At 52.7% G+C, this 27098-nt stretch overlaps 1 protein-coding gene across 4 annotated transcripts in view; it reads left to right on the plus strand.

Moving 5' to 3' along the window:
* WDR25 (WD repeat domain 25) overlaps positions 1 to 27098 on the plus strand; it is a 121368-nt gene that overhangs the window by 149 nt on the left and 94121 nt on the right. For 2 of the 4 annotated variants that reach the window (XM_039884210.1, XM_039884211.1), the window contains exon 2: positions 2827 to 3673. In XM_039884210.1, the coding sequence (XP_039740144.1) occupies positions 2867 to 3673 (807 nt within the window). In that variant the 5' untranslated portion in view covers positions 2827 to 2866. Of the gene's footprint in view, position 1; positions 305 to 2826; positions 3674 to 27098 lie in introns of those variants that run through there. The other 2 variants (XM_039884212.1, XM_039884213.1) reach the window with 2 other exon arrangements.

Genomic DNA, 27098 nt, shown 5'->3' on the forward strand with positions numbered 1-27098 from the left:
CGGAGGGCCTGGGGCGGGAGTGGGCTGGCACCCGCAGCGGCCCGAGCCTTCCGCGCCCCTCAGCGCGGGCCTTTCACCGCCGCTCGCCTGTCCTTGGTCTCCGGTTCCTTCCGAACGCGCCGTGCCCTGGACCATCCTAACCTCTCGCTCTTGACAGCTCTGGCTAACTCCTGTTCATCCTTCAAACCCTATCTCTGGTCGTACCTTGTTTGTTGCCTTCCTTAGTCTGTGGCCCCCGGCGTAGGACCCGTGTTTTGTGTTTAATCTCTGCCCCCACCAGACCCAACGTAAAACTTGGCACAGAGTGAGTAATTAGGACATGTTTGTTGAATGAGAATATCCTATTTTCTTTTACTGCCTTAGTGCCCCCCTCGCACCAGATGCAGGGGATCAAACAGTGAACAAAACACAAAAAGTCCTGCCGTGGTGGAGCTGACACGCTAGTGACTCATCGCCACTCCCCCCTTCCGTAGCCTCATTTCTCCTATGACCTTACCTTCTAGCTGTACGTCTTCCTCTTAACTTAATCAGCCCCCTCTTTCCGTGAAAAACTTCCCTTTTTTTGCCCTTTTTACCTTAGAAACATAAAAGGTAGCACTTTCCCCCCTAAAATTTATATTGGCCCCAATGGCTCCCAATTTTCCGGTTTTTGCCTGTTTTTCTTGAGTCATCCTTGCCTCCTCTCTCATCCTCTATGATTAGATTTACTGGTTCAGGCTTCAGTGCTTCTCACCACCTCTGCTCCCTCCCCTCCCCTCTGAGCATTACTCAGATGTCACTTTCTGTCTTAGGCCTGCTCGGCCTCCCTATGTGAAATTGCAACCCCAAGCCCACCACCACCCTGCCGTCCTCTCTGTTACTTTTCTCACTGGGATTTCTTACCACCTGACATCCCCTGTTTCACTTGATTATGATCTGTCCCCACAGGCATGTGAGGGACATGGTTTACTGTCGCTGGCTGTAGTGTTCCTGTGCCTAGTGTGGGGCTTGCCGAGTAGCCCATTCTCCATTAATGTTTGTTGAATGAGTAAATGCAATTTACATGAAACAAATAGTATCGGGAGCCCTGTGGTCCACCCTCCTTTGTTCATTTAGTCCTTGCCGCCTCGCCTTGTTAGGAAATGGGGCCGATGGGCCCCAATCCCACTTCTCTGATCTTTTGCCCTAGACCTGGTCTTTAATTTTGGCCATTGGCTTCTCCTGGGAATTGACCACTGTGGACCACTGGGTGGGTGGGAATCCATCCTAATGGTAGAGCACAGGCACTCTGGTGGTGGGAACCTTTGATAGGAAGGAATGGGATGCTGTGCACCAGAGTTGAGACAGGTGAGATGTCTGATCAGGGTGCGCCTCAGGACCAGGCTGAGTATTTAGAGAGCAGAAATGCCAAATCATTCATAGCCCTCAGTTCCATTAGTTTATAGTTAGTCCATTACATTATATTAGTATTATTTAGATGACGGCTTTGTGTTTGGATTAGGCTGCAGGTGGGAGTGGAATTTTTGGAGAAGGCGGATGACCTGGCTTGTTCGACAGTGGAGCTCTTCAGGTGAATGGTGCCCGTTGGGGAAAAGGCGGGCATGGGGTGCTTGATTCCAAGGGAGATGATACCCACTGCCTAGGGGAAGAGGTGGGTGGTAGACAGGCTCTCTGGAGTGGCTTGACAGGTGACCCCGAGGGAATCTTCTGGCGCTGGTCTGATCCCACAATGCGGGAGGAGAAGCTGGGCCTTCTCAGCAGTTGGTCCTCACCTAAGCTTTCAGAGCTGCTGCACCCCGCCCTCTGCTGGCTGGGACGCGTCTGGCACCCTTGTTTTCCTCTTGACGGTACTTCACAGCGCAGAATTGAACTCCAGGCTTACTACTTCTTTCTAGAAACTAGTTGGCAGCAATTTATCATGTGGGATGGTTGAGAATTTCAGGAAGAATTTTTTAAAAAAGGGAAATTCACTGCTGTGCGAGTCTGTTTTTGGAGCGAAACAGGCAGATTTGGAGCATACCTTCAGAATTGGTGGACTGATGCCTCCGGTACCCCGATCTTGTGTCGTGGGTCTGTCTGTCCAACTGGCTTATAGTCGAGATGGGCTATCTGGGGGAAGAGCGTCCTAGGCAAAGCGAATAGAAGTTAAGGACTGGCACACGAGAGAGAGCGAGGGGGAGGGTGGCACGCTTTTTCTAGTTGGTGGGTTCTGGGTCTTTCCATTTCAGTTTCAGACCTAACCTCATTCCTGATGATGAGTATATGGCTAATAAACAATGCTACAGGGTCTCTTTATACATATATATTTGCAAACACACACTAGTGTTTGTGTAGGACACGTTTTTAAAGTGGGGTTATTGCAATAAAAAGTACATGTATTTAAATTTGTAACAGCTACTCCCTAAACTGACCTTCAGAAAGGCATCTTTAAAGTCCTGTGTCTTCCTGTGCAGTCATTGTGTCTGCATTTAGTCAGTTCTTCTTTTATAGCTTTCAATAACGCTTTAGTTTTCTTCATATAGGTCTTGCTCGCCTATTCATTCATTCATTCATTCCTTCATTCATTCATGCATGCATTTATTTACTTTATTTATTTGTTTATTTATCTATCTATTTATTTATTTATTTATGTTAAATTTATTCCCAGATATTCCACAGTCTTCATTTTTAAAAATGACATCTAACTAATTATGCCTGGTGAATAGAAAAGCCCTTGTATTTTATGTGTTTAGTCTTATGGGTCTTTCCATCTTAGATTTGCTAGGTGGCACATTTTGTGTTAACTCCATGTGGTGGTGAATGTCCTTCCACGCATATTTTCTGATACCTGACTTCGTTTGGTTCTAGGTAGTTTCCTCTAGAAGGATAGCAAGAAACTGTGTCTTCAATGGCTTCGTTGGTGGCTTATGATGACTCAGACTCAGAGGCTGAGGTGGAACCTGTGGGAAGTTTTAATGCAGCCACCCAGATGAAAGACACTTCGGATGTGGTCAGACCTCGTGGGCAGGATTTCGCGTCGGGAGTCCTGGACGTGATGGAAGGAGGGACACTGCCCACAAAGCAAGCTGCTTGTGAAGACCCAGTCAGCCAGCGTCTCCCACTGGTTCGGCTCTGGAGAAGTGACCCACGATCTTGCCCCAGCCAGAGACTACAGTGGCCCAGGACGGAGCCTGAAGTCACCTTCCACTCAAGTGAGCCTCCTCGCCCTTCCCTGTGGACCAGCCACACCCCAGCTGGCCATGTGCCCCTGGCCGCCGCCCACTTTAAACAGGTCAAAGTCTCCTGGGGAACTTATGACTCCCTTGAGCCACCTTTCTGTGCCCAAACCAAACCTGAACCCCCAGGTCAAAACGGCAGCTATCTTCAGAGGAAAAGGCACGAGGACTGTGTTGTACCTTATACCCCAAAAAGGCTAAGACAGGGGCAGGCATTAAGCACAGAAACAGGTGGGAATAAGGATGCGGAGGCACAGGGTCCTCCTGTAGGGCGAGCCGCGGTCCCTCTCCGTGTGGCCCCTGGAGTGTCTGAGTTTATTCGGCCATATTTGGACACTGAGTATAAAGAAACTGAGATTTCTAGGAAGGTGCTCTTTTACCTGCGAGGCCACAGGGGCCCCGTCAACTGCATTCAGTGGTGTCCAGTCCCTTCGAAGAGTCACATGCTCCTCTCAGCCTCTATGGATAAAACCTTCAAGGTAAGATTTGAGTGACACGGCTCTCTTCAGATGCCCTTAGGGATAAACTGCTGGGATGTTTTATTCTTTACGTCAGTGACATAGAGGGTGGTTCCTGGCTGAACATTTCTTTTGGGAATCTCTGTAATTTCCCAAAGATGCATTGTTGCATTTGGGAGTGGGTTCTCAGTGGGCCACCCTGGATTGTTGGTCCGTTCTGCCTTGTGACTCACTGGCACTGCCTTGCCCAGGCCACCAGAGGACACTAGTCGTTACCCCTTGTGGGGGCTCCTAGGACGTCCAGACACTGAGGTCCAGGGCGGATGAGGTCACTGAGCGAGGGCAGTCAGGGAAAGAAAGCAGGCCTGGGGCCGAGCTGCGGGAACCAGGACATCCTCTGTGACCCCCACGGAGTGATGAGCGATGCCAGCTCGTGCCAGATGCTGTGCTGGATGCAGGGGAAGCAGAGGTAGACAGACCTGGCTCCTGACTTCCGGGCGTGCATGGCGTGGTAGTGGAGAAGCACTCACAACTCTGGGCTCCGGGCCGTGAGGGTGGGACACACAAGTGCTCCAGGAACCCCGTGGGAGGGACAGCAGGCAGCCTGGGAGGGCCTGGTGCAGGTTTCCAGGAAAAGGGGAAGGTGCACTCGGGGACGGGGACGGGGAGCAATGGAAAGGCATTCTCGGCTTTAAGCGTGGGAGGCCTCGAGGGGCCCTGGGAGTGAGGGGCCCGAGGCTGGGGAAGTAGGCAGGGGCCAGGCCGGGGAGGACTGCAGGCATCCTGTTGGGGACTTCCAGTTTACACAAAGTCGTTTCGTCACTGTCTTTTATTTTAACTTATACTGAAATAATGCAGGCTTGTGGTTAGTAAACCCCAAATACACAGGTGTCTAGTGTAGCAGGAGTGTCACACCTGCCTGTAACCTGTCTGCAACCCCTTCGGGCTGTACTCCGTGTCCCTCCTCACTGTCCTCAGCACCTGCAAAGCACTGATATGTAGTGGGGACCAAATGTGAGCTGAAGAAAAGCTTCCTGGGAAAAAATGGCTTTGGAGTTGGAGCACCGTGGCTCAGATTACAGCTTCGTGGCGGAGTAGATGGTCAACTGGGCTGAGCTGTCCCCCGCTCTGAGTCTGGCATGTCATCTGTAAAGGGCATAGTCACCTACAAAGCCCTTGGCACAGAGCCAGGTACCCCATTGATGCTCAATGCATGTCACTTCCTCCTGTTTTCCTCGGGGTTCTGGAACCAACCCGCCTAGGATACTATGTTTGCAAGTTCTGTTTTGAGGTTTTTCCCTAGGGAGGCATTTTCTGACATGAAGAAAGGAAGCCCGCATACAGTGACGTTTTGAAATGAGTTAAATCGACGGGTGTCATTGTTAAGTGGCCAGTGTGAGCCCTGAAGCGACTCGCCTGCGTTCTTTCTGACTGCTAGGGCGACGGGCGGCAGTGTCGCGTTCTGTCTTCAGTCCGATCTACACACAGGTTTTGCTGCTCTTTCCGCCCCAGTGCCCCCTGGAGGGCCATGTGGGGGCCTGCCCCTTGGTCAGGAGCCCATCTGGAGGGCTTCTGGAGGGCCATGTGGGGCCCGAGGCTGGCAGGCCCCAGATGTGGGCTGGAGTTAGAGTGATCTGGGCTCGGGGTCCCGCTTCACCCCAAACAACTTTGCGCCCTTGGGCAAGGCACCGAACCTCTCAGAGCCTGTTTCTTGCTCAATGGAGCAAGCTTTTGAGACCTATGGCTGGGGCTTCTCAGGTGGGACAAATGCCCGGGTGCCACGTGTCTGATGCCGGGCACGAGGTGGAGTCTCGTGGAGGGCAGCGTGGTTACAGGTGGGCACCTGAGGCGCGTGGGCAGCCCCTCTCTAGGCTCCGGAGGGATGGGGAGTCTGGCAGACGTGGACAGCGTGGGCTTCAGGAGCAGGCGGGCTTGCGGGGAGGCGTTGAAGGACAGGCTGGGTTGCCGTGGGCAGAGATGGGGGAGGGATACAGGGGTGGCAGGTGTGCCTTGCTGGGTGCCTGCTGACCATGGGGTTGCGTCTCTTGGTGGTGAGGGCAGGCCTGGGGCCCCAACCTGCACCTGGGGTCAGCGAGATGCTCTGTGGGCCCTGCTTGGGACTCTTTGCCTGGCGGGGTTAGATTTTCTGAGCAGAGGCACTCCCATGATAGTTTTCAGAGAGCATCTGAGTGAAACTGTGGATTTGGGGAGTTGTGTTTTTCAGTCGTGTGGAGAGTATTTGTGGAGTAGACGAGAATGCTGAGCTCTGAGCTCTGAGCACTGGGGGTGCTGAGAGGCTCTCATAGTGGGGACCCGGGAGCAGCCGACTAGCTGTGACACCTTGTGACCAGAAGAGGGTGCGCTTGGCCCAGCCTGGGAAGGCCGCTCAGGCACTCAGGCTGTGGGATGTTACCCTGCTCAGGGGATTCACTGAGCCCTAGCCCCGTGCTGTCTGCTGTGGGGCTGCCCTGTTGCTGTGCCTGCTGGTCCCAAGGAGATGGTGTGTGTGCTACTCCGCCTGGCGGCCTCCAGGGAGCCCGCCCACTGCACTGTCCGTCCGTCCGTCATGGCGAGGCTACAGGGGCAGAGCTCGGCTGCAGTAGCGGCTGCTGGGTCAGCGCCTCCGGACCCTCTTCTCACCACAGTGTCTTGAAAAGTGGGGCTCTGCCAAGCCGTGGGCTCAGGCAGCCGGGGTTCCTCAGCTTTAAGACATTTACGTTCTCAGCGGCAGAGTTATTCGGCAAATTGGTTTGGGGCAAACTGATTCTGAGCAACTTTTCAGTGTGAAGAATGCGGGGCAAGGGCTGGAGGAGCCCGGATAGGAAGACAGATTGGGGACCAGGCCTGGGCGGGGTCCTAAGGTTCACGTGTAGCCTGGTGGGCAGCTGGCAGCCGCATGCAGGGTGGTGTTCCTTTCCTTCCCTGTGTGAGAGGGTGGGCAGCGTGGTGGTCTTGGAGGGCCTTGTGTTATGGTATGACGTGGGGGGCCTGGGAGGCACGTGGACGCCGAGTCCGGAGTGGGGACAGGGCCGGGGCGGGCGCCCTGGCTTGCTGCAGCCCAGTCGTGGTTGGAGAGCAGACGGCGGGCGCAGTGGGCAGTGAGCTAGCAGCGGGGGGTGTGAGGGCGTCCACCCAGACTCCGCGGTCTCTTCCCCGCGTGCCTTTCCCCACGTCTTTTGGTCAAAGTCGGCCGGAGTGCCTTCTTGCCCCCCATCCGAGCAGGAAGGAGGGAAGGGCTTGGGAGCTGGGGTCACAGAATCGTCCCTCTGCCATCAGCAGATGGGCTGTGTGGTCTTGGGCAAGTTCTTTAACTTCCCTAAACCTTAACCAGTGTATGTAAAGTGGCGATAATCACACATGCCTTGCTGGGTTTTTGTGAAAAATAAGTGATGTTGGATGTGAATTACCTAGCGCGGGAGCAGGGCACGTAGTAGGCACTCCCTGTGTGCTCCTGTTCTTGCTTTCCCGAGGAATTTTCTCCCTTCCTTTGCCGTGAGGTCGCCTCTCCTTCCACCTGCATAGTCACGGAACCGTATCTGCTACACCTTGTAGATTTTAGGCTACTTGATATGATTACTGTGCCGACCCATTTTTATATTCTCTGTAGCTCCTGGCATAAGGTTTTGTACATGTTAAATGATCAGTAAAGATTAAAAATTGGGGGGTGTGTGTTTATTTCCGGTTTTGGAGGATTGTCTTCTGAGTGCATAAATCCTATTTGCCACTAGGGGGCAGAGTAAGACTTAATATAAGCAGCTTATTTAAGCTTCTAGAATGTGGAAGAATCCTTGATTCAAGGTAACATGACAGAAATACGATTTTTTTATTTTCTGATCAGGAGAAAAACAGCACAGTCCACCTGATTAATCTGAAGGGCGTGGAGTGCCAGCTCTTTCCTCTCCTGAAAATGCAGCTTTGGAATTCATGAATTTCAATTTGGTACATTACAGTGGAAAGATACTTATTTTAATATGTTCTAAATGTTCCGTGAGCTGTAAAATATGCTTATATTAGTTTTGAAAAATTTACGGCTCGAGAAATTAAGCAAAATAAAACAATGACTCATAATTCCGCACCGATGCTCTGTGTTTTCTTGCGATGACCCACCCTTCCTGCCCCCGTCTGCAGCCTGCGTCTGTTTTTCATAGCTGTGATCCCAGCACGATACCTTTTACGTACTCTCCCAAGCCCTCGCCTGGCTCAACACGTTTGAGTACCTGCTGCATGTGAAGGTAGCGTTCAGACTTTGAGCCCTTTTGAAGGGAGAGGCACAGACGTGGCCTCTTTGAACCACACAGTTAACCCTCATGTGAGCCCCGGGTGCAGAGCCCCTGCCGGGCGTCACAAGGGTTCCCAAAGGCAGATGGCATGGCTCTCGCTTCCAAGGACCCACTGTCTGTGTGTGAGAACCTGGAGTTCTGAAACACGGAAGAATTTTCAGTAAAATGTGTGAGTTAGGTGTTGTTTGTTTTAGAAAATGATTTGCTCTAGGAATTCTTTCAATAACAAGCTTCCTTAAAAACACTTAACAATTTTTTCCTTTTTGCTTGTGAATGTAATGGATGCTTATTGTAAAAACTTGAAAGATGCAGGAGGCACGAAATGTGGAGGCGGAACTGATCGTTGCCAGTCCAGAGCCCCGGCTGGCTCCTCGTGGGCACTGTGCCCTCCGCTGCTCTGGGCCGTGCTGGGCCTGTGTATTTATGAGACCGGCCTCATACTGCATCACACGGGCAGTTTGGGTCAGACACCCCCGCCCCCGGGTTTTGTGCTGTTTGCAAGGGATATTTTTCTACCTTATTAAAAACTTTCCCCAAATATATTTTTTATGACCGTCTATCATATTCCAAACTTTGCTATTTCTATGTTGTTTCTTATTATGTTCTACTTTCGTTTTTAAAATAGTATTACAAAAAAAAAATAATAATTAAAATAAAATAAAATAGTACTGTAGTGAGCATGGCACTATGTAAATGTTGTCTTTTTGCTGCCTTGATACAGTTTAAGATGGGCTTTGACTGACACCCAGGCTGTAGCTGAAAGCTTTGTGTGTGGTGAGTGGAACCTGAGCAGACTAGCAAATCTTCAGGGCCGTTATTATATGAGACTCCGGGGGTCCTGTTGCATGGCTGCTGCTTGGTAGCTGTATGACTTTTGGAAAGCCGCTTAGCCTCTCTGATCCCCTAGTTTTCTCATTAGTAAAATGGGGATAATGACTACCTGTCGGGATTGTTGCTGAGAAGAAATGAGAAGACAGGCCGGTGCCCGCACACGGGAGGGACCGAAGAAACATGTTTCGGACTCTCCTGCACCTGCGTGGATTAGTTAAAAAACAATTAGAGAAAGGACAAGTCAGAGTCCTCCACTTAACGCGGAGGACTTGTTTTTGCGAATCTTTTCATAGTCTGTCTATAGATGCATAGTTTTCAAGAGTTTCGGTGCTATGTTTCTGAGATAGATACTTTAAAAGTTTTTAAGGTTTTGGGTTGTGTGTACCAAGCCATTTACCTCCTCCCCTTTCATGACCTGCATACTGGGAAGGTACGCATTGGAGGGCGGGGTCCATGTCTCCAAACCGATCATGTTTAAAGGCCATAGAAGAAAATTCGCAAAGCACCTGGCTAGTTCGCAGAGCGTTTTGCGTCTGAGCCCCCTCAGTGCTGGCAGAGCCATCTCACTCCTGAAAAGACCCAGGAGAGTGAGTCTGGGGGCGAGGGAGCCGTACCCCGCTTCCTCTGGCCAGGGCGGCACCGGGTTCAGCTGCGTCCGGGACCCCTCTCTGTGTGTGTCTGAAGGAAAGAACTTTGTTCTGGAGGGTGAAGACCCAAATCGGGCTCTTCCTGTGCCACTTGCCAGCTCTGTGGCCTCTGACTGTGAGGCCAGGTCAGGGGATGTAGAGAGCTAACTGCCCCCAAGCGCTTACCACCCACTAGGCATAGTTTTAAACACTCCATCTCGTTTTCACAGCTGACCTAAGAGGCAAGGGCTGCTCCTATTTTCATTGTACAGATGAGGACGTGGAGGCACAGAGAGGTTAAGGGGTTTGCCCACGGTCACACAGCTGGTAGAGGCAAGATGGCAGCCCTGAGCAAGAAGCTGCACAACCCTCTCACTCTTCTGCCTCTGGGAATGATGGACGAGAAAGCATGTCCCCTCGCCCAAACTGGGCCCAAACTGGGCCCAAACTCTGTCTCAGCTTCAAAACCTCATGGCTCGCTTAAGGGCCATAAGGAGAAGGGGTGATTTCCGTGCTGATTTGGATTTGCATTTTTATGCGTTGCAGGGTCTCATTAATTTCTCATTGTTAGCATATTGCGATTGTATTAGGGGATCTTAGATGTGTTTTGTGGAAAGTAATGTATCTTAGATTCAAAGGCAAGGAATTTTTGAATCCAGGTGCCAGAACGAGGGCTTATTTCAGTTTTGAGAGAGTTATTCTTGACGGATTTTACAGGATGAGATGGAGAAATGATTTGATGTATGGAATGAGGAGTCGTGGAGCTTATGCAGTTGGCGGGCAGTTTATTCCAAGCACGAGGCAAAGCAGAGACACACAGCTGAGGAGGGGGGCCGGGTGGTGGCGGTGGGCGCGGGTGTTTGGGGAGTGAGCGATTCACAGCGCATCAGGGGTAATTAGGTGAAGGCGAGGAGAGAGCGGGTGGTGTGTGCGTGCGTGTGTGCGGGTGTGCAGAGATGTCTGCCCCGTCCTCCCTTGCCAGAGGCCCAGAGAGTGCCCGAGGGCACACAGCGAGGTCAGGCGGCCGCGCGGAGCGGGGGCCTTGTGTAGGAAGTGTTCCCTGGACCCTGGCTTTGCCCCTCTCTCTTCCCGCCCTCTGAGTGTTTTCCTTCCGGGGAAGTTCACGGTCATCTGAACCGCCCCAGCGGTGGGAGTGAGGGCTTCAGGCTGCCCAACAGCAGGGCTGCCAAGCCTCTGGGAAGAGCTGTGAGGTCCTGAGCTGGAACCTTCTTCTGGTGGGGAGTGAAGGTATTTTGACACCCCTCTCCCCAACACGAGAGCCGTGACGCCTGGAGGCCGACGGCTGAGACGTTGCCCACTTCCCATTTGCTGCCAGAGGGCCTTGCCAGCTCGGACCTTACAGAAAACACCTTGAGTTGAAGGAGGAATAGGAAAGTGTGGCGGGGCCCAAGCTGTGTTTTTTGCTCATTAGAAATTTGTTTTCGTCGGTTCAGTGTGCCCAGTGCAGGGCGGTGTGCTTGCCAGACGCCGACAGGGAGCAGACAGTGCCCTGTCAAGGTGCAGACTGTTCCCGGGGGACCAGCCTCATCCAGTCTTGTCCCTTGTCATTAAGGGGAGAATAGAGCAATTGTGGAAAATGCTTTTAATGTAATTGAAAAATGTAGATTGCAAAATTGGCACACTTAGGAGTTGAGACAGTCTAGTAAATTATGTCTTGCTGCTATTAAAGCTCGGACATGGAAGACTCTTAAAGGCTCCCATCTAGTGCCCAGTGATGGCTCTGTCCTCCTTGTAAAAAAATGAGTCGTCTTAGATTTAACTTTGTTTTATCACGAAAGTGATAAAATGTTGGAAAAATGCAAAAAAAAAAAAAAAAAGACAGAAGGACCGCGAGCCTTTCCCTGAGCCTTTCCCAAGCGGTGCTCCCTGCCAGGTTTTCATCAGACGGCAGGTACTTGGGTTTTGCAGCCAGCACTTGAAAATTACATCGTGGTTATTTTCTCCTGCAAACTGGTGGTGTTTTTACCCCTTAAAAGAATTGGCGGGCAAGTTGTTCCAAGTTGTTCCAACCTCTTAACCTTCTCTGCCAGCTTCTGCCGTTTCTGGTCAGGTACCTCTCCCAGATGGACGCTGGGGGCTGCGGCTGGTGCAGACCCCATGCGTGCGGGGACAGCCCAGGATCCCCGAAAGCCTACCTCCCCACGCCTTCCTGCGGCAAGCTCCCTGACCTGTCCTCACTTGACGAGATAGCAGGGAGCGTACCCTGACCCCTCTCCCAGAATACTCTGACCCAGGCTGAAACGCGGGACAGTCTTAGAAACCTTGGCCGGGGGTTCTGGAGCCACGTCAGGCCCGTCTTCCCTCGCTAGGAGAGGCGTCTGGCACCCTCGGTGAACAGCGGCTGTAGAGAGATGGCTGACCCCTGGGACTGTTGTGCGTCGAGAGCTTTGACCTCGGCACTCCGATTAGCTAGGTGGCCCAGGTGCCCCTGGGTTGAGCTTTTCATTTTCTCACCTTTTCTCTCTAGTATTCTGTCTCTTTACCTGTTTTATTTTCTGTTTTTTATTTATTTATTTATTTTTTATTTTGTATTTCCGCTGTTATATACTAAAACTTTTTTACTGAAGTATAAAGTATATTCAGAAAAGTGTTCTATCATATTTTTACATTCCAAGAACTGTTTCTTATTTTATGAATGTTCCTTTCTCTAACAGAGTATTATTTTTTTATTGCATATTTATGAATCTCGTCTTAGCTCTCTCCGTTCTCTGAAAGTTTCCCTGTGCTTCCTGAAATGTTTCTGTGTCTTTTGGCTCCTTTTGTCTTTTTGTTTTGGTGTCTCTGTTTCATGTTAGAGATTTGCTGCTGCTCATTCCATGCAGGAGGAAGGACCTAGAAAGCTGATCTGAGCAGAGGCTCTGAGTGTGTGTGTGAGTGTGTGTGTGAGAGTGTGTGTGTGGGCGCTTGTCCACAGTGAAGCTGTTTTATGGGATGAGGCAGCAAGCGGGTACTCAGTGCAGGACCCCCGAGCGTGGCCACCTCCGGGTGCTTTCTCTAGCCGTCCAGCGTCTCGGAGGGGAATCTCGGCCCCTGGACAGGGGCTCGGCTGGCTGCCCCAGTCCTGGCCGCCGGGCTGCGGGAAGACTCCGCTCTGCCCTGTCCTCCGGGTGGTTTCCTCCCTCCCGTGTCATGCACACCTTTTCCCGTGGGCACAGACCTGCTGCATTGTTCTCAGTGGCTCCGTGGCCTCCAGCTCATGTCACACGCCTTCAGTTATGTGCAGATGTGACCACGTCTTCTTACCCTCGACTGCGGGAGAATTACGACGTTTTAAACATTTGCCAATCTAATGGCATCTTGTTTGAGAACCAAATGAGCTCATCCTGGCACCTCATTAATACTAAGTAAGCGTTCGTGGTCACGGTTCTTGTCCACTCATCTCCTATAGTCTTATCTGGGCAATTTACACACTAACGATGTTGACCCCTCATCGTTCACGTTGCCGTGTTTTTCATTATTTTATTTTTTTACCGAGAAAACCTAACATTTTTGTGTGGTCAAGTCTATGGACCTTTCCCTTTATAATTATAAATTAGAGATGGTATGTCATCCCCCATCCTGGGATCTGATAGATAGTCACCTATATTTGACCTTCACCTAGCAGTGATCAGCCTGAGCCAGTTTCAGCTCTCGTCACCTCTGCTAGGCTTTCCGTGGTCTGGGGCTGGCATGCGTGCCGTGATGAGTGTGCGCTCGGTGCCACGCATCGGTCGGCATAGGAGGGAGTAGCCCCCACGCTGGCTGCTAATGATTTCAAATGACCTTCTTCCCATCCAGCTTACTCCGCAGGGCACCGGTGAACCACGGCCCCCAAACCTTTCCTCAAAACAGGAATGTCGTTTTGACCATAAAGGAAACGTACATGCACTACGGAAAAACAGGAAGGTATTAAGGAAAAAATTGCCCATCATCTCCACCCGGAGGCAATGACTGTAGCCGTCTTGGTACATTTCCATCTGTTTGAGTTCCAGCCATACATATAGTTTAACCCCCTCCTCCCACGACAGCTGCAGTTTCTGATGCTGTAATTCATTGCGGTGGTTTTCAGTGTGGTCTGCAAACCCCCGGGGGTCCTCGAGACCCTTTCATGAGGTCGGGGGGGGGGTGAAAATTATTTTCATAATAGTAGCTAGAAGTGATTTGCTCTTTTCACTCTCTTTCTATCATGAGCGTGCATGGAGTTTTCCAGAGGCAATGGGAAGTGTGCTGCTGCAATAGATTAAATACAGAAGCGGCTCCGAGAACCCAGCTGTCTTGTATTAAGCCAACCGTTTAAAAAATGGCAAAAATGTAAACAATGCCTTCTCACTAATTTTCTTGTCTTGGAAAATATACTTATTTTTCTCCGGAAATGTTATTTATGTTAACATGTAATGGATTTATTGTCGTTACTTTTGCATAAATTAATAAGTATTCTAAATGCTTGTTTTAATATGTCATATGCTAAATTTGCATAGAAACAGCCCACAGAAACAGCAGGTCTTTGGAGGCCTCACTGGCTTCAGAGAGTGTAAAGGGGACCCAAAATTTTGAGAACCACGGTCTCATTTACGTCTGTAATCCCAGTTCGGGGGGATGTGCGCATATTGGTAAAAATGGTGTCACATCCCGGCTCTGGTGGATGTGCACCGGGTCAGCCCCAGCTGTTGTCACTCTCTCTTCCCGTCTGGTTAGCTCTCCAAACTGTGTGACCAAAACATGATCCTGGAGGGTCCAAGCCTCGGCCCCCCCGCCACTTCCTGCCGTCCCTCTGCTCTTTGCGAAGATGATCGTACAGCGTTGCACGATGATAGCAAAAAAACCTCTCAATTCCAACATACACCAAAATTATGATGATCCTTTTAACACCCTCCCATCAATTTCTGGTCCACACGGGCTTGTGTTTTTCAGAGCACACACACTTTCACAGCCTGCGTTCCCCACTTAACATTCCCTCCCAGCCTCGCCTGCCACCGCCCCGCCGGCCGCCTCTGCGTCTCCTGAGGGCCGTCACTTTCCGCCGGCTCCATGATGCTCTCTCTATTGAGTTGATTATCTGTAATTTACTTAGTCATCCTTGGACACTTAGGTGGCTTCTAATTTTTGCTATTATAGATAGTGCTGAAGTGGTTATCTTGATGCATGAAACCCTTTTCTGTTGGATTATTTCTTTCAGATTGATCCCCAGAAGTGGGACTGCTGGGTCAAAGGGTTGTACGTTTCCGCGGGTCCAGATACATCTCCTGTCAGATTGCTTTTCAGAAGGATTGTACCAATTTGCGCTGCCGCTGTGAAGCCTGCGTCATCACCACCTATTTTGCTTAACTCTCATGCCTGGAATTTTCCCGCGGAGCCCCCAGGGGGCAAAGGCCCTTATCTAAGTGAATGTGATCTATAATTATTTAGACTAACACCAAAATTGCTTTCAGAACATTTTTAACCTGCTGAGTGTAGAATTCTAATTCGCATACATGCTAGCATTAAAAGTTTCACAAGCAGCAATTTCTCTCTCCTACTCACAGTGTGTTTACACAGCCCTGGACAACTGGAGGGAAAAATGAAGAGCTTTTATAAACAGAAGTGGTCTCTTTCTGAACTACTTGGAGTGTTATTTTGAAAGGCACAAAAACACAAATTAAAACACACTTTCATGTAACCTTTGATTAGAAAAGTTGTTTGTTTTCGTCCTGGTCTCTTTTCATGTTCTTATCTCTCATTCGGACATGTTCTCAAATGTTCTGGTTCCCTGTGGGCTTGCCGTGGTGCCGGTAGCTGACTAACGGGACAGGCTGGGGAGCAGGGTGGCCGTCCTCAGGAGCTGTGCTGGGGAAGAGGCGTGAGATGCACTGTCGTCTCCTGGAGCGGAGGCAGGGTGGGTGGCGGAGGCCGCAGTGGGCTGAGGCCAGTGTGCTGCGGGGAAGCTTTGCCAGCACTCGGAGCTAGTCACCTTGGGGAGCGGGTTCCCCAAAAGGAGGCAGGGATGGAAGGGTTCAGGGCGGCTGGGAGTCCCCCTTGCCAATGGCCTGAGAAGTGGACAAGGCGTGAGTCAGGGACTCCAAAGCCCCTTCTGGAATGCTGTGTGCTGTGGCCAGGTCCCATGGTGGCTGTGCCTTGCCCAGGAGAGAGCCCCGAGCTTGGCCCTGAAATTTGGCGTCCCTGCTGTCCCCCGCCCCGAGCCAAGCACAGCGCCCGCATGCTGTGAGCGCCCAGAATGATGTAGGCACGTCCTTTCCTGGTTCCTGTGGCGTCTGCGTTCTCATCTGTGAAATAATCACCTCGCAGGGCTGTGCGGATCGGACGAGGTTAGGGCTGTGAAAGCACTCTGTGAACTGCAAAGCCCTGACAAATGGAGGTATTAGCAAGGACTGCGAGCCAGGGTTCATTCCGTGATCGCCCCCTAAGCCGCGTGCTTCAGCACGGGAGCCTGGCAATCCAATTTGCCTCCAGGTCCCTCGATTCGCTGACAAATAATCCCGCGTGCACCCTGGACGCCGGCAGGCCTCGCAAGGAGCTCGTGCTCTCCAGGATGCGGCTTCCTATTTTCCAGCTCAGCAGCGTGACATGGCTGCTGGTGGTTGAGGCGGTAGACTCAGGACAGCCCCGCTCATGAGCCGGGCCTTCTGGATGGCCGCCGTGTGGCTGCTGAATTCCCGGGCCTCATCTCAGGCTCTCTGTCTGTGGTGTGAGCGGCGGGGGGCCCACAGGGTGACCAGGAGCCACAGAGGGTGTGACAGAGACGGCCCTGAGTTCGTATCAGAAGGCCTAGTCTCTCCGCTTCGTCCTTCGGTTGGTCACGTGTCGGTTCAGCCACCGACTAAAAGCTGGCTCTGTACAAGCCCTGGGCTCTGAGGGGACCAGACACACCCTTGCTGGACAGAAAGCTAATGTGGGGATAGGCATCAAAACTGGAAAGTGACAGTGTGACAGGCCCTCCACAGGCCACCTGTGTCGAGGACAGGAATACAGGAGGGAGTGGGGCAGTCCTGTGGGGTGGGGGTAGAGGCAGGACAGGCTTCAGGGGAGGGGGCGGTTGAGATGGGCCTTGGAAGCTGAGGGGGTGAGCAGCCGGGCATGTGGCTACAGGGAGTGGCCGGCGAGGGCTGGCCTGAACAGCGGCGGGGCCAGTTGTGGGCTTTAGGCCTGGACAGCCTGTGGCACAAGGCTGGCCGCTGCTTCCTGTGCGTGTGCTGGGCCGGGCACCACACCGGGTGTTACATGTCATTTACCCATAGCTAGGGCACAGGGCAGTCACTGTGGGGCTCAACCCTGGCCTGCGCTTCCTAACTGTGTGGCTCTGGGTAAGGCACAGAGCTCTTGGGACCTTGGTTTCCCTGTCAGTAAAGTAGGGATAATAGTAGCATCCACCTCGGTCTCCTGAGGATTAAAGAAACCCATGGAAACCGAGGAGAGTTCTGGGCATTCAGCAGGCACGCCGCATGGAGGCTTTCGTCCACCTCGTGCCCATTTTACAGAGAAGACTGAGGACCAGAGACAGATGGAAGGACGTGGAGCTCCCATGCACCGAGGTGGCCTTCGAACCCGCCCCTTTCCACCTCTGCACGCTGGGCCGTTCTGTGGCACCTTCCTGCCTGGGAACTCCAGGAAGTGGTCCCGTGAGTGCGGGCAAGGTTCTTCATCTTTTTGAATCTTGTTTGGTTCACCTATAAAATGGGAAGAACTCTCACATAAGCGCCACGATATATTTTCTTCCCTTGTCATATGTCTAGTTCCTGAAGGAGAGCGGAACACACAGTAGGTGCTTAAAAAACTCCTAACAGAAATGAGTGAATCATGCCTGGTCTTTCTATCTGAATGAATGAATAGCACCTGTTCGGTCTACCTTACGCTGTGGGCCTCCTCGGACCCAGGGGTGTGGAGAACCTCGGGGTGGTCATGTCCTCCTGTCGGGACCCCTGTCCCCCGCCTCTCGTCTGTGCAGGCGGCGTCCCTGTGGGCCGGCCAGGCTGTGGAAGCGGCTTAGAAGACGGAGCCGGTGCAACATCAAAGCCAGTGTTAGTCCCCGCCTGCGGGATGTGTGCGCGAACACGCCCGGGTGGTGGTCTCGGCCGGTGCTGGCAGCTTGTGCGTTTTTTATTTATTATTTATTTATAAATCATAAATCCAGAAAGGATCGGAGGAGGCTTACAATAAAAGATACGAATACGGTAAAGCTGGTAAGACAAATCAGACCATGAAAAGCCACCCTGAGAGGAGGAGGCGGCACATAAATCAGGTCCCAAGCCGACTGGGTTACAGCGCTATGTTCCCACAGCCCCGTCCTGGCTGCCCGCGCGAAGCCAGCACGAGCGGCCTGGCATGGGGACGTGGGGACCTGGGCCAGCAGGATGGCAGTGCTCAGGGAGGGCCAGGTTTGGGTTGCCCTGCGATGAGATGGGGGCAGAGCAGGGTCTGAGGGAGAGGGGGGTCAGCCGAGGAGTTCAGGGGCGCTCCCCCGAAGGGGGCTGCCGCCGCCCGGCCAGACCGCCTGGCTCTCACTCACTTTTCTGCACCTCAGTTCCCTTCCTGCCAAGTAGTGACAATAGTACTCGCCCAGCTCAGAGGAGGAGCATTGTGAGGGTGAGTGTGCTGGTGTCTGGCCCGGACCTGGCTCTTGGAAGTGCGCTCGCCAGCCTGACCTGTCTGGGCTGTGATACCCGTGCTGGGTGTCGCCCTGGGCAGATGGCTCAGTCCCTCATGGAGGCCCCAGTTACGGGGAGGTGGGGTGCCCCTGCATGCCCTCTGCGCTGTCCGTGCTGACACTGTCCACACTGAGCATGACCTGTTTGTTATTGCTTAAAAACACTACAGAGTTAGAAGTGAAGGGAACATACTTTTTAATTATTTTCCTGCTTGTCTCCAGCAACACTGTTGTCAAGGAAACGAAGACCTTTGAAAAGCTTTTCATCTCCCGGTGGAAGAGGGTACTTGTGCAGCGCTCATGTCGTCTGCGGAAGCGGACCTGTCGCTCCGTAACAGAGTCTGTTTCTTCTAAAAGGATCCGCTTCCTTCACTTCGTACAAATAGAATCGTTTTGACCTTTTAACAGGAGATGGAAGATTGTTACTGGTATTTTCTCTTTTAAAAGAATTGCCTGCATTCTTGACTCAGAGCCTTTAATTCACTCAGCATGGGTTGTGAGACGTGGGTGCTGGGCCTGGGTGTGGGCTACAGAGGTGACTGAGGGTGTCTTACTCTTCCTTGAAAGACGCCTTGCCTCTGGGGGAGAAACAACAGGCAGACAGATACTTGTAGTGCAGCATCGTAATTGCTCTGGTCGGTGGGGGATAGAGCGCTGTGGGGCACGAGGGACAGCCCCAGGGAGGGGCAGCGTCAGTGAGAGTCGCCGGGGGTCTCAGAGGACGGTGGAGATCGTTCAGCAGCCGAGAGAAGGAAGAGCATTGCAGGCGGAGGGAAGAGCCTGTGCGCGGGCCGGAGGTGTGGAGGGGCCCGCTGGCTGCCGGAGGGGCTGCTGGACGCTTGGAGCAAGCGGAGCAAGGCGCCTGCAGGACACTGGCCAGGCGCGGGGGAGGCCTGCGGTCCCACATCCGGGGGCCAGAGCGCCTGCTCCGTGGGGCGCGGGGCCACGGCACTCCTTATGGACGCTGCCGGCACGCTTGGCCCTTGAGAACTCCCTTCCGCTGCGGGGGTCCAGGGTTCCCCGTGACGCTTCAGCCAGCGTTCCAATAAAACTTTATGGTAGTTAAACCCTATCAAGGGCATTGGTTTTTTATGAAAAAGATAAATCGTTAGAAGAACAGGAGTCTTATTTTTAAACAGCCCTTGGTTTTTTTTTTTTTTTAACTTGAAAAAATGATTTTAGATTTACGGAAGAGTTGCAGGGGTGACCCGAGAGTTCGTACGCCCGTCATCAGCTTCCCGTCACGCCAGCACCTCCCATCACGCCGCGCGCTCGTCCCAACTGGGAGATCCACACAGCGCATCTCCGTGAACTAAGCCGGAGGCTGTTTGGGTATCACCCGTTTTTCCACTAATGTCCCTTTTCTGTTTTGGGATCCACGTTGTATTTAGAGCCCTTGCTATTTTTGTTCACGATTTGTTTTTTCTTTGGGGTGGGGGTCGGGGTGGGGGTGGAGGTCAGGGAGTGGACTGAGCTCGTCCTGGCCACTTATGCCGAGTTCCCTGTTCTGAGACCCCCTCCTCCCCCCAGGCCCTGGCTGGTGTCCCATGTCGGGTCCCACAGCAGAGCTCAGCCTGGACACTTTTTGGTTTTCGAGAGCTGTTTCCTTGTTGAATCATAAGCATGTTAATGAGACTCGGAACTCTCTCAGCAAGCGTCACTGCCCGCCCCTTCGTGGCCGCTGCTCAGAGGTGACAGGTCTCCCCCTTTGAGCTAATGTCGACGTTGGTGGGTTTCGAGACAGAGCCCCTCGCCACGCTGCCGCCCTGACACAGCGTTCCTGTCTGCTGCTTGACTGAGTGTGTCTCGAGGTAGAAACTGAGTTGCGCGTGCTCCGTTTAACGAGCGAAGCTAGAACATTCTTTGCGGACGCGGACGGGCGTCCTAGGTGATTTTCCCTGCCAGAGCGCCTGCTTGCGAGGTTCCTCCGCGCGCCTGCCCTCCCTCTCTCACCCCTCCCCTTCATCTCTGCTCTCTTTCATCCTTCCCTTCCCGCCTTTTCCTTTTCTTCATTCTGCTTTGCTCCTTCTTTCCCCCAGATCTCGTCTGCACGCGACTTCTCTCTGCTCTGCTCCCTTCCATTCCCCTTTCTTCTCTCTGCCTCTCCAGTTTCAGTTCCCTGCTTTCATTTCTTCCCCTGCGACAGGCCAGTAAAGCTGTTGCCACGGAAACAGCAGCCCGGCAGAAGCGCGGCTCTGCTCTCCATGGCTCCAACGATGACGGCGCAGATAATGCTGAGTTCTAGAAGCAGCCAGGCCGTGGCCCATGGCCTCCGGGGTCCCTTCATTTTCCAAAGGCCAGACCTGTGCCGCAGCTCATAATTCTGTCTAGTAGATGGTCATTTTTTATTTGGAAACTTCAGAATTTGAGTAACGCACTTGCCTGTTGCTCCAGAGACTGCTTGTAACCGTGTGAAACATACTCAACTGAATTTACTTAGGTTAATGGCAGGGAACCAGGCTGCTGCGGGGCTGCAGGGTGCTGCAGCCTCCGAGAGAAACTTCAGTTGCACGTGGGGGGTGGGCTCTAGGGGAATTCCTGGCAGGGTCGACTGAGGGCTTTTAAAGGACGTTAGGGGAAAGGGAAACATAGTTGGGGCCTGGACAGATCTTCAGATACTTAGTTTCACTCAACAAATGTTCTGTGAGGACTTGCCCATCCAGAACTGGAGTAGCAGGGCTGTGCGTGTGCGCGTGTGTATGTGCGTGTGTGTGCACATATGTGCGTGTGTGTGCACATATGTGCGTGTGTATATGTGCGTGTGTGTAGGCGCACGCATATGTGCGTGTGTATTGTGTGCACGCGCATGTGTGCACGTGCACATGCTCATCATTTCTTCCCCTGTGACTCTGTGGTCCCTCCAGAGGCTGTGGGCTCCTGGGCCTTCGTGGAGCTGGTTTAGACTGGCGGCAGAACTGTTCCTTGCCATTCCTTGGTGGCCCGCTGACTTGTCGGCGTTAGCCAGGGTCTGGAGTTCTGCCCTTCAGCCGACGCCAGCTAAGAGCCCAGCAGGGAGGAGGTAGTTCATGGATTATGTTTAAGTGCGTGCTTATTCCCAAAGGTAACTTTGCTTAATAAAAACCTTAAGCCTTTGTTACCGTGCTTACGGGTATCCCGGCTTCGGGGTGTGAAAATAAGACTTATAAAATCCAAAGATTGTTTGTGGCAGCGCGGAAACGTTCTCAGTGCTGGGGGGCGTGAAGAGAAGCGCACGCCGCCTTCTGTCTGCGCCTAAGTGGGCTTCCTGCACTTGGGTCTTTTTATTTTCATAATCGTTTAAAGCTTATTTAAATATCGCCTTTTCAGTAGTGAATTTTAAAGGAGGGCGGCTTTGGTGTGTGAATAACTTTGCAACTACCCACAGTATTTCTAACCAGTTGCTATGACTTAAGTTGATTATGGACCCCACACAGCAGTCACTAATGGATTATAATCGGGAGTGTTTTTGTTATTGTTGTTTTTATTTTAAAAGAAAGGTTTGGAATTAGCATAGTAAATCTCTGTGGGCTCTTTGCAAATAAAAGAATATTCACTGTTAAAAACAACTTTCAGGAAAGATGTATGGTAATGAATAAAACATCAGTGAGTGAAAATAAGCGTGTTTAATTATTCAAGTAGAAGTAGTAATTTAAACTAATTATTGCTTGCGGATTTCATAATTCACTTTTTGTCTCGCAATAATATTTCCTCTGGGCCTCCTGGGCGCGTTGGCGGCTGCTCCCGGTTTCCTAGGCGGGTGGGGCCTCTCCCCACCCCAGTGGCCGGGGCCTCTGCTCCGCTGAGTGGTATCCGTGTCCCTGCTTTTGTCAGCCTCCTGGTGGCCTCAGTCCCGCGTGGACCGCCTCTGGCACCACCTAATTAAGCTTTTCCTTGCTTATCACCTTCTCTGGGTGCTTCCGGAGCCCAAGACCAGTCCCGCCCAGGGGTTTGAACCTCTCTCTTCCTCCCAGTGTCTTAAGCTTCCCTGTCCCACCCATAGTGCTGGCCGAGGCGACCTGGACGCCACGTCCCCACTTCCCTGCGAGGCAAGTCCTTGCCCTTTCGTGCTGCCTCGAGTTGCATCTCGTCTGGATGGCTCTCCCCCATCCTCCTGCTGGAACTGACCACTTCTTTCTCCCTGTGTTTTGTCCTTAAAAAAAAGTTCAAATTATTTCTTTTTTTGACTTTTGACTTGGCTTCTGATTCCAATAGAAAAACACGTTCATAGAGAAGAACTGAAAAGTACTAGCGACGACAAGAAGCAGGGGCTCATTCATCGCCGGGAACCCCCCGGGCCCTCGCCGCCTCGGCAGGCTTTGCCCACCCAGCCCACCTGGTTCTCTGTATGGGGCCCTCGCCCGTCAGCACAGGCTCCGAGGAGGGGCTTCCGCCCCTTCACCTTGGTGGATGTTCCTGGGGTGGGACTGGCTTTAGCAGGTGCTGGCGAAGGAACAGTAAGTGCTGGAAAGTACTCGCGCGTAGCTGTGCGAGGCTTTCAGAACCCCGCTGTTACTGCCGCCCCCACGAATGCTCGCAAAGGTGTGGGGGTTTTCTGAGCCCCTCTTTATCGCTCAGATGCTGCCTGCAACAGATCTCGACAACCCCGGTGAGTGATCGTCCTACCCCTCAGAAAGGAAAGGGAAAGCTTTCTATTTGTAACTTCTTCTTCCCAAGTGCCCTCTGTCAAAAGGTAGTGACATCTGCTCTCCTGACATATGACAGCCATTATTACCTTGGTGTAATCACACACCATTCCATCTCACGCCCAGAAGCTTTCCATCCATCACGTCAGGAAGGACAACTTTTACTGAAGATGCTTTTTTCTCTTTTCTTTGTTATTGCTTTTTCCTAAAAAAAAAATAAAAATAACAAAACCCCCGACTTTACAGGCATGATCTGGGCAAGCAAGTGACTCATTTCTTCGTGAGGTTATTACTGCTAGATGAGACAGGTGGGCCACGGGGGATGGCAAGAGCGATGAGCTGGCTGTCAGGGACCAAGAGTCCTCACGTGGATCGGCTGCTCCCCGGCTGAGACCCTGAGCAAGGCAGGCAGCTCTGGCTTCGTTTCCTCGCTGGGAACGCGGAGCTGCCACTGTGACCTCCAAGGCCCTTTTGAGCCGAGTGTGTTTGCGGTTTCCAGACTAACTTTAGATGAGGTAATGGGTGGATTTCAGGTGCCCCCCCAACTCTTCCTGCAGTCACTGAAACGAACTTTCTCGACTCCAAATTGGTTTTCTCTCCCTGCGACCCCAGAGGAAGTCGCTAAGCAAGCAGAGAAGGCACTGGCCCCCACGGAGCAGAGCCGTGGGGTGAAATAAGGCGCCACGGGGGCTGGAACTTGGGAGGGCACCCTGAGTTGTGAATGTCCTTCCTTCCCTGAGGAGCTGATAGCCAGCTTTCACTCCATCTGTGCACCTGTCTTGCCCAGCTCAGGACTTCCACGTGAAAAGTGCCCAGTAAATGGTAGTCGGGGGAATTAAATTTTACCTTGTAGATTGAAATTTATCTCCCCTATTTGGTCGTAAGCCCTCTCAGTGGGAAGTCTCCATTTTTCCCTATTTTGTTTAAAAACTGATTTTGAAGAGTAGATATATATGAATTTGGTATAACATTCAAAAAAGGCAAAAGGACGTACAGAGAAAAACGGGTCTCCCTCACCCCCGTCCTCTGCCCCCGTCCTCTGCCCAGGTTCATGGAGGACCCACTCCTCGTTCACCTCTGCACCCTGGGCGCACTCGGCCCCGGGTCAGGCAGCACAGCTGACTTGGGCTCAGCCGAACCGGAATGGCTTGGCTGCCTTTCCAGCCAAAGCATGTATGGCCAAGCATCGAGAGACTGAATTGGAGGCAAAAGCCGTAGGAGTCACTGGGATCAGTGGGGCTCCAGCAGGGCACGGGGCAGACTTGTCCTTGAGCTGTGGTCTTCTCTACCTGGGGCCCAGGGAAGGCCCTCAGCCTCTCCCCCATTTCTTGGGAAATGGGGCTGGTGCCGCTCAGCCTCCGGGGCCGTTGGGCACAGGCATCGAGACGGCAGCCCGAGTGATGCCCAGAGCTCGTCCCTGACATGGTCACTCCTGGTTCCTTCCCTGCGCTGAAGCCGGAGAATGAAGATGCATCATTTTGAAATGATAATGTAACATTGATGTGGAGGTAGGGTTCCATTAATGACTGATGATTAACTCAACTTGGAGGAGCCCGTTCGTGGCCCAGAGTGAGGCCGGCTGGGATGAAGGAGGATCAGAGTGGCAAGCCTGCCCTTCTAGTCGAAACACACATGGAAGTGCTGGGCCCTCGGTCTTCCATCGAGATGGCTGTGGCAATCAGTATCCCACTTTGCTTGCCTGGCAGCTTCCAGGAGTAGGGATGGATGGTGGGCTTGGGGAAGCACTGCCAAATGGAGCGTCAAGTTGATTCCCGTTGGCCTGCTGTGGGCCTGCCTTGAGTAGGAGGCGGCTGTGCCGGTGCGGGCCTTGTCACGGGCTGTGTCACGGGCTGTATCTGGGTTCGCGAGCACTCAAGGTGGCTGGCCCCCTCGAGGCTGAATTTTGGTAGTGACGACAGCTCCCACTAGCTGAGATCCTGCCGTGTGCTCAGCTCAGGGCTTGGCATCATATACACAAGACCTCTGCAGTGCTGACGGCATGCTCGCCTGCAGTTAGGGACCCAAGGGCTCACAAGCCGGGAGCACCCCGCTAAGCAGGCGGTGGAGCTGGGACTGGATGGAGCCCAGGCCCGTTTCCTTCCGGAGCCCGTGTGCTTTCTGCTCTTTCATGCGGACCCCAAGAAGTAAATCAGATGTTTGGACTCTCGCAAGGCTCAGGTTCCAGCTCAGTAAAGATGTGTGGGGCTCAAGTTCAAAGCTGAGGGTGCAGCAGGGAGGCTGGAAGTCCTCGTGCCCGTGTTAGGAGGTGTGTCCCAGCACCAAGACTAGGGCCGCTGGCTTTGGGGCCAGTTGGCCTGTTCGCTCTTGCCAGGGTGGGCCTGATTAAGGAGCATCAGGCAGGTGCGGTCTCTGTTCTTGGCACACCCAGGAGGTGTGTGGGACAATTCAGTGAGACAATAAAGTCGGCGAAAGCAGCTGCCGTTGGCTGAGCATCCACTGTATGCTAGGTTTTCACAAGTCACTTGTAGGCATTTTTCCCTTCATTTTTCAGTTGAAGGAATTAAGACTTAAGCCGATGGTGTCTGGTTTAGTGTGAAGAGCTGGGAGAAAGTAGGGGATGCACATGGATGGCTCCAGTCCTTTCTGGGTGGCTCGCTACCAAGTGCCAGCTTCATTAATTCCCCTCCCTGTTAATCTCCAGAGCTAATTAATGCCTGTCATGTGTGTGCAGCCCTCTGACCTGCCTCCATGTCCCCCTGGACTGCGTTCTTTAAGATCGGGACCGGGTCTTGCACTTCCTGTGCTCTCTGCCTTACAGAGTGGGTGCTGGCATTGCGTTTTGAGGGAGGGAGTGAACGAATGAATGAGTGACACCCACCATGGCGATAGAGAAGGCATGGGCAGGCCGAGGGGAGTTGGGCAGGCACGACCCATGACTTAAAGACGGCTGCGGATCAGTAGATGGCCCCTTCGTCTTCTTTCCTTCCTTTCTTCCTCCTTGGGGTTCAGAATCGCTCTCCAGCAGAGGCACAGGTGGCAGCAGGCACAGGAGACCAAGTCCTTGAGGGGGAAGAAGGCGGATGCTGGGCGGAGCCTGTGTTAACACCTTGGTGGTAACCAGTGGGTGTCTGAGGATCAGCTAATGATACGCACTCTGCGTGCAGACAGCTAATGTGCATTGTGTCCCATAGTCCTGAAAAGTTGCTTTCAGGTTCTTGCTGATGTGCTCACATTTTGGGTGGTAATTGTCCTCTTCTGACATGCGTAACCCCCCTCCCGCCCCCGTTTACTCTCAGGCTCACAAAGCTCTCATAGTCCAGGGGATAGTGAAGGAAAGCTTTTCATTCTCAGCCCTAGCCGTCTTCCCACCTCAGGTGAGATGGGGGGTTGTCAAGTCCACTTGGCTTGGGTAAGCGAGGTCAGCCTTGTGGGTGGCAGTTGGTGGGTTCTGGCCAGGCTGGCGGGTGTTGGGGGTTGGATGGATGTCTTCAGTCTCCCCGCTTTCTTCTTCAGGGTGCCCTTGGTGGAAGCTGGTGCCTTCTCGAGGCAGCAGCTGCTGAGGCTGCTTATTACATGCATTTCAGAGAAGCCTTCAGACCGCGTGCGCCTTGGGAGCTCCCGCTCTGTGCTTTTGTAGGCTTTAGAGGCAGCTGTCCCCTAAAGCATAAAATTAATAAGAGCGGGGACCACGGTTTCACAGTTTAGTGCCCAAACAGTCCCTAAGGCCCAGTTTCACTAGATTGAGTCTGGGTGTGAGAGATTGGACTGGGGCCAGCCCCTCCCCCGAGAACTCGGGGTGCCTGTGAGTGTCCAGACGAATAAGATGAGGGGGACCATAGGAAGGGCCCTGGGCTGGCGTAAACCACATGCTGGCGAGCAGAGGAAGAGACCCGGTCCTGACCCTGAAGCTGGCCCCAGGGGCGAGGAGAAGCCAAGCATGCTGAGGCTGGTGGGCAGAGCGCGGACGCCTGCATCTCGGGGAGCGGTGGTCGTGGCAGTGGCCTGCAGGGGCCGGGCGAGGCGTGGGGGGAACCTAGAGATTTTCCTGTGGGAACCGGAGCCACGGGAAGTGCGAGGATTGGCGTATGGGGGACTGGAGGGGACCCCGTGGAGACCTCGTGAGGCTTCTGTGCTAACCAGGCCCTTACGATAGAGCAGATAGGGGTGGGCTTGTCTTAACCCCGACTTAGCTCCCCTCCTTGCCTGTAGACTCCCGAGATTTCATTATAAATGTGATTAAAATTTAGGGGCTTAAAAATGCCTCCATTTACTGAAAACCCGTTTTTACATTTATTGAATTCCAATATTACTCAGCTCCGTGTGGTGGGTGTTAGGGCTGAAGAAATCTGAGTTGTGGAAACGTCAAGTTCTCCGCCGGGCTGAGTCCCCCACCCCCTCAGTGGCGTCGCTCTTCCCTCCAGTGCCCCCTCTTCCGCCCCCCCAGTCTCTGAAGCCCAGGGCGAACGGAGGATGATGAATTTTTCCGCA

This window comes from Pteropus medius, unplaced genomic scaffold (genome assembly GCF_902729225.1).
Source record: "Pteropus medius unplaced genomic scaffold, Ma_sr-lr_union100, whole genome shotgun sequence".
Taxonomy (NCBI): Eukaryota; Metazoa; Chordata; class Mammalia; order Chiroptera; family Pteropodidae; genus Pteropus; species Pteropus medius.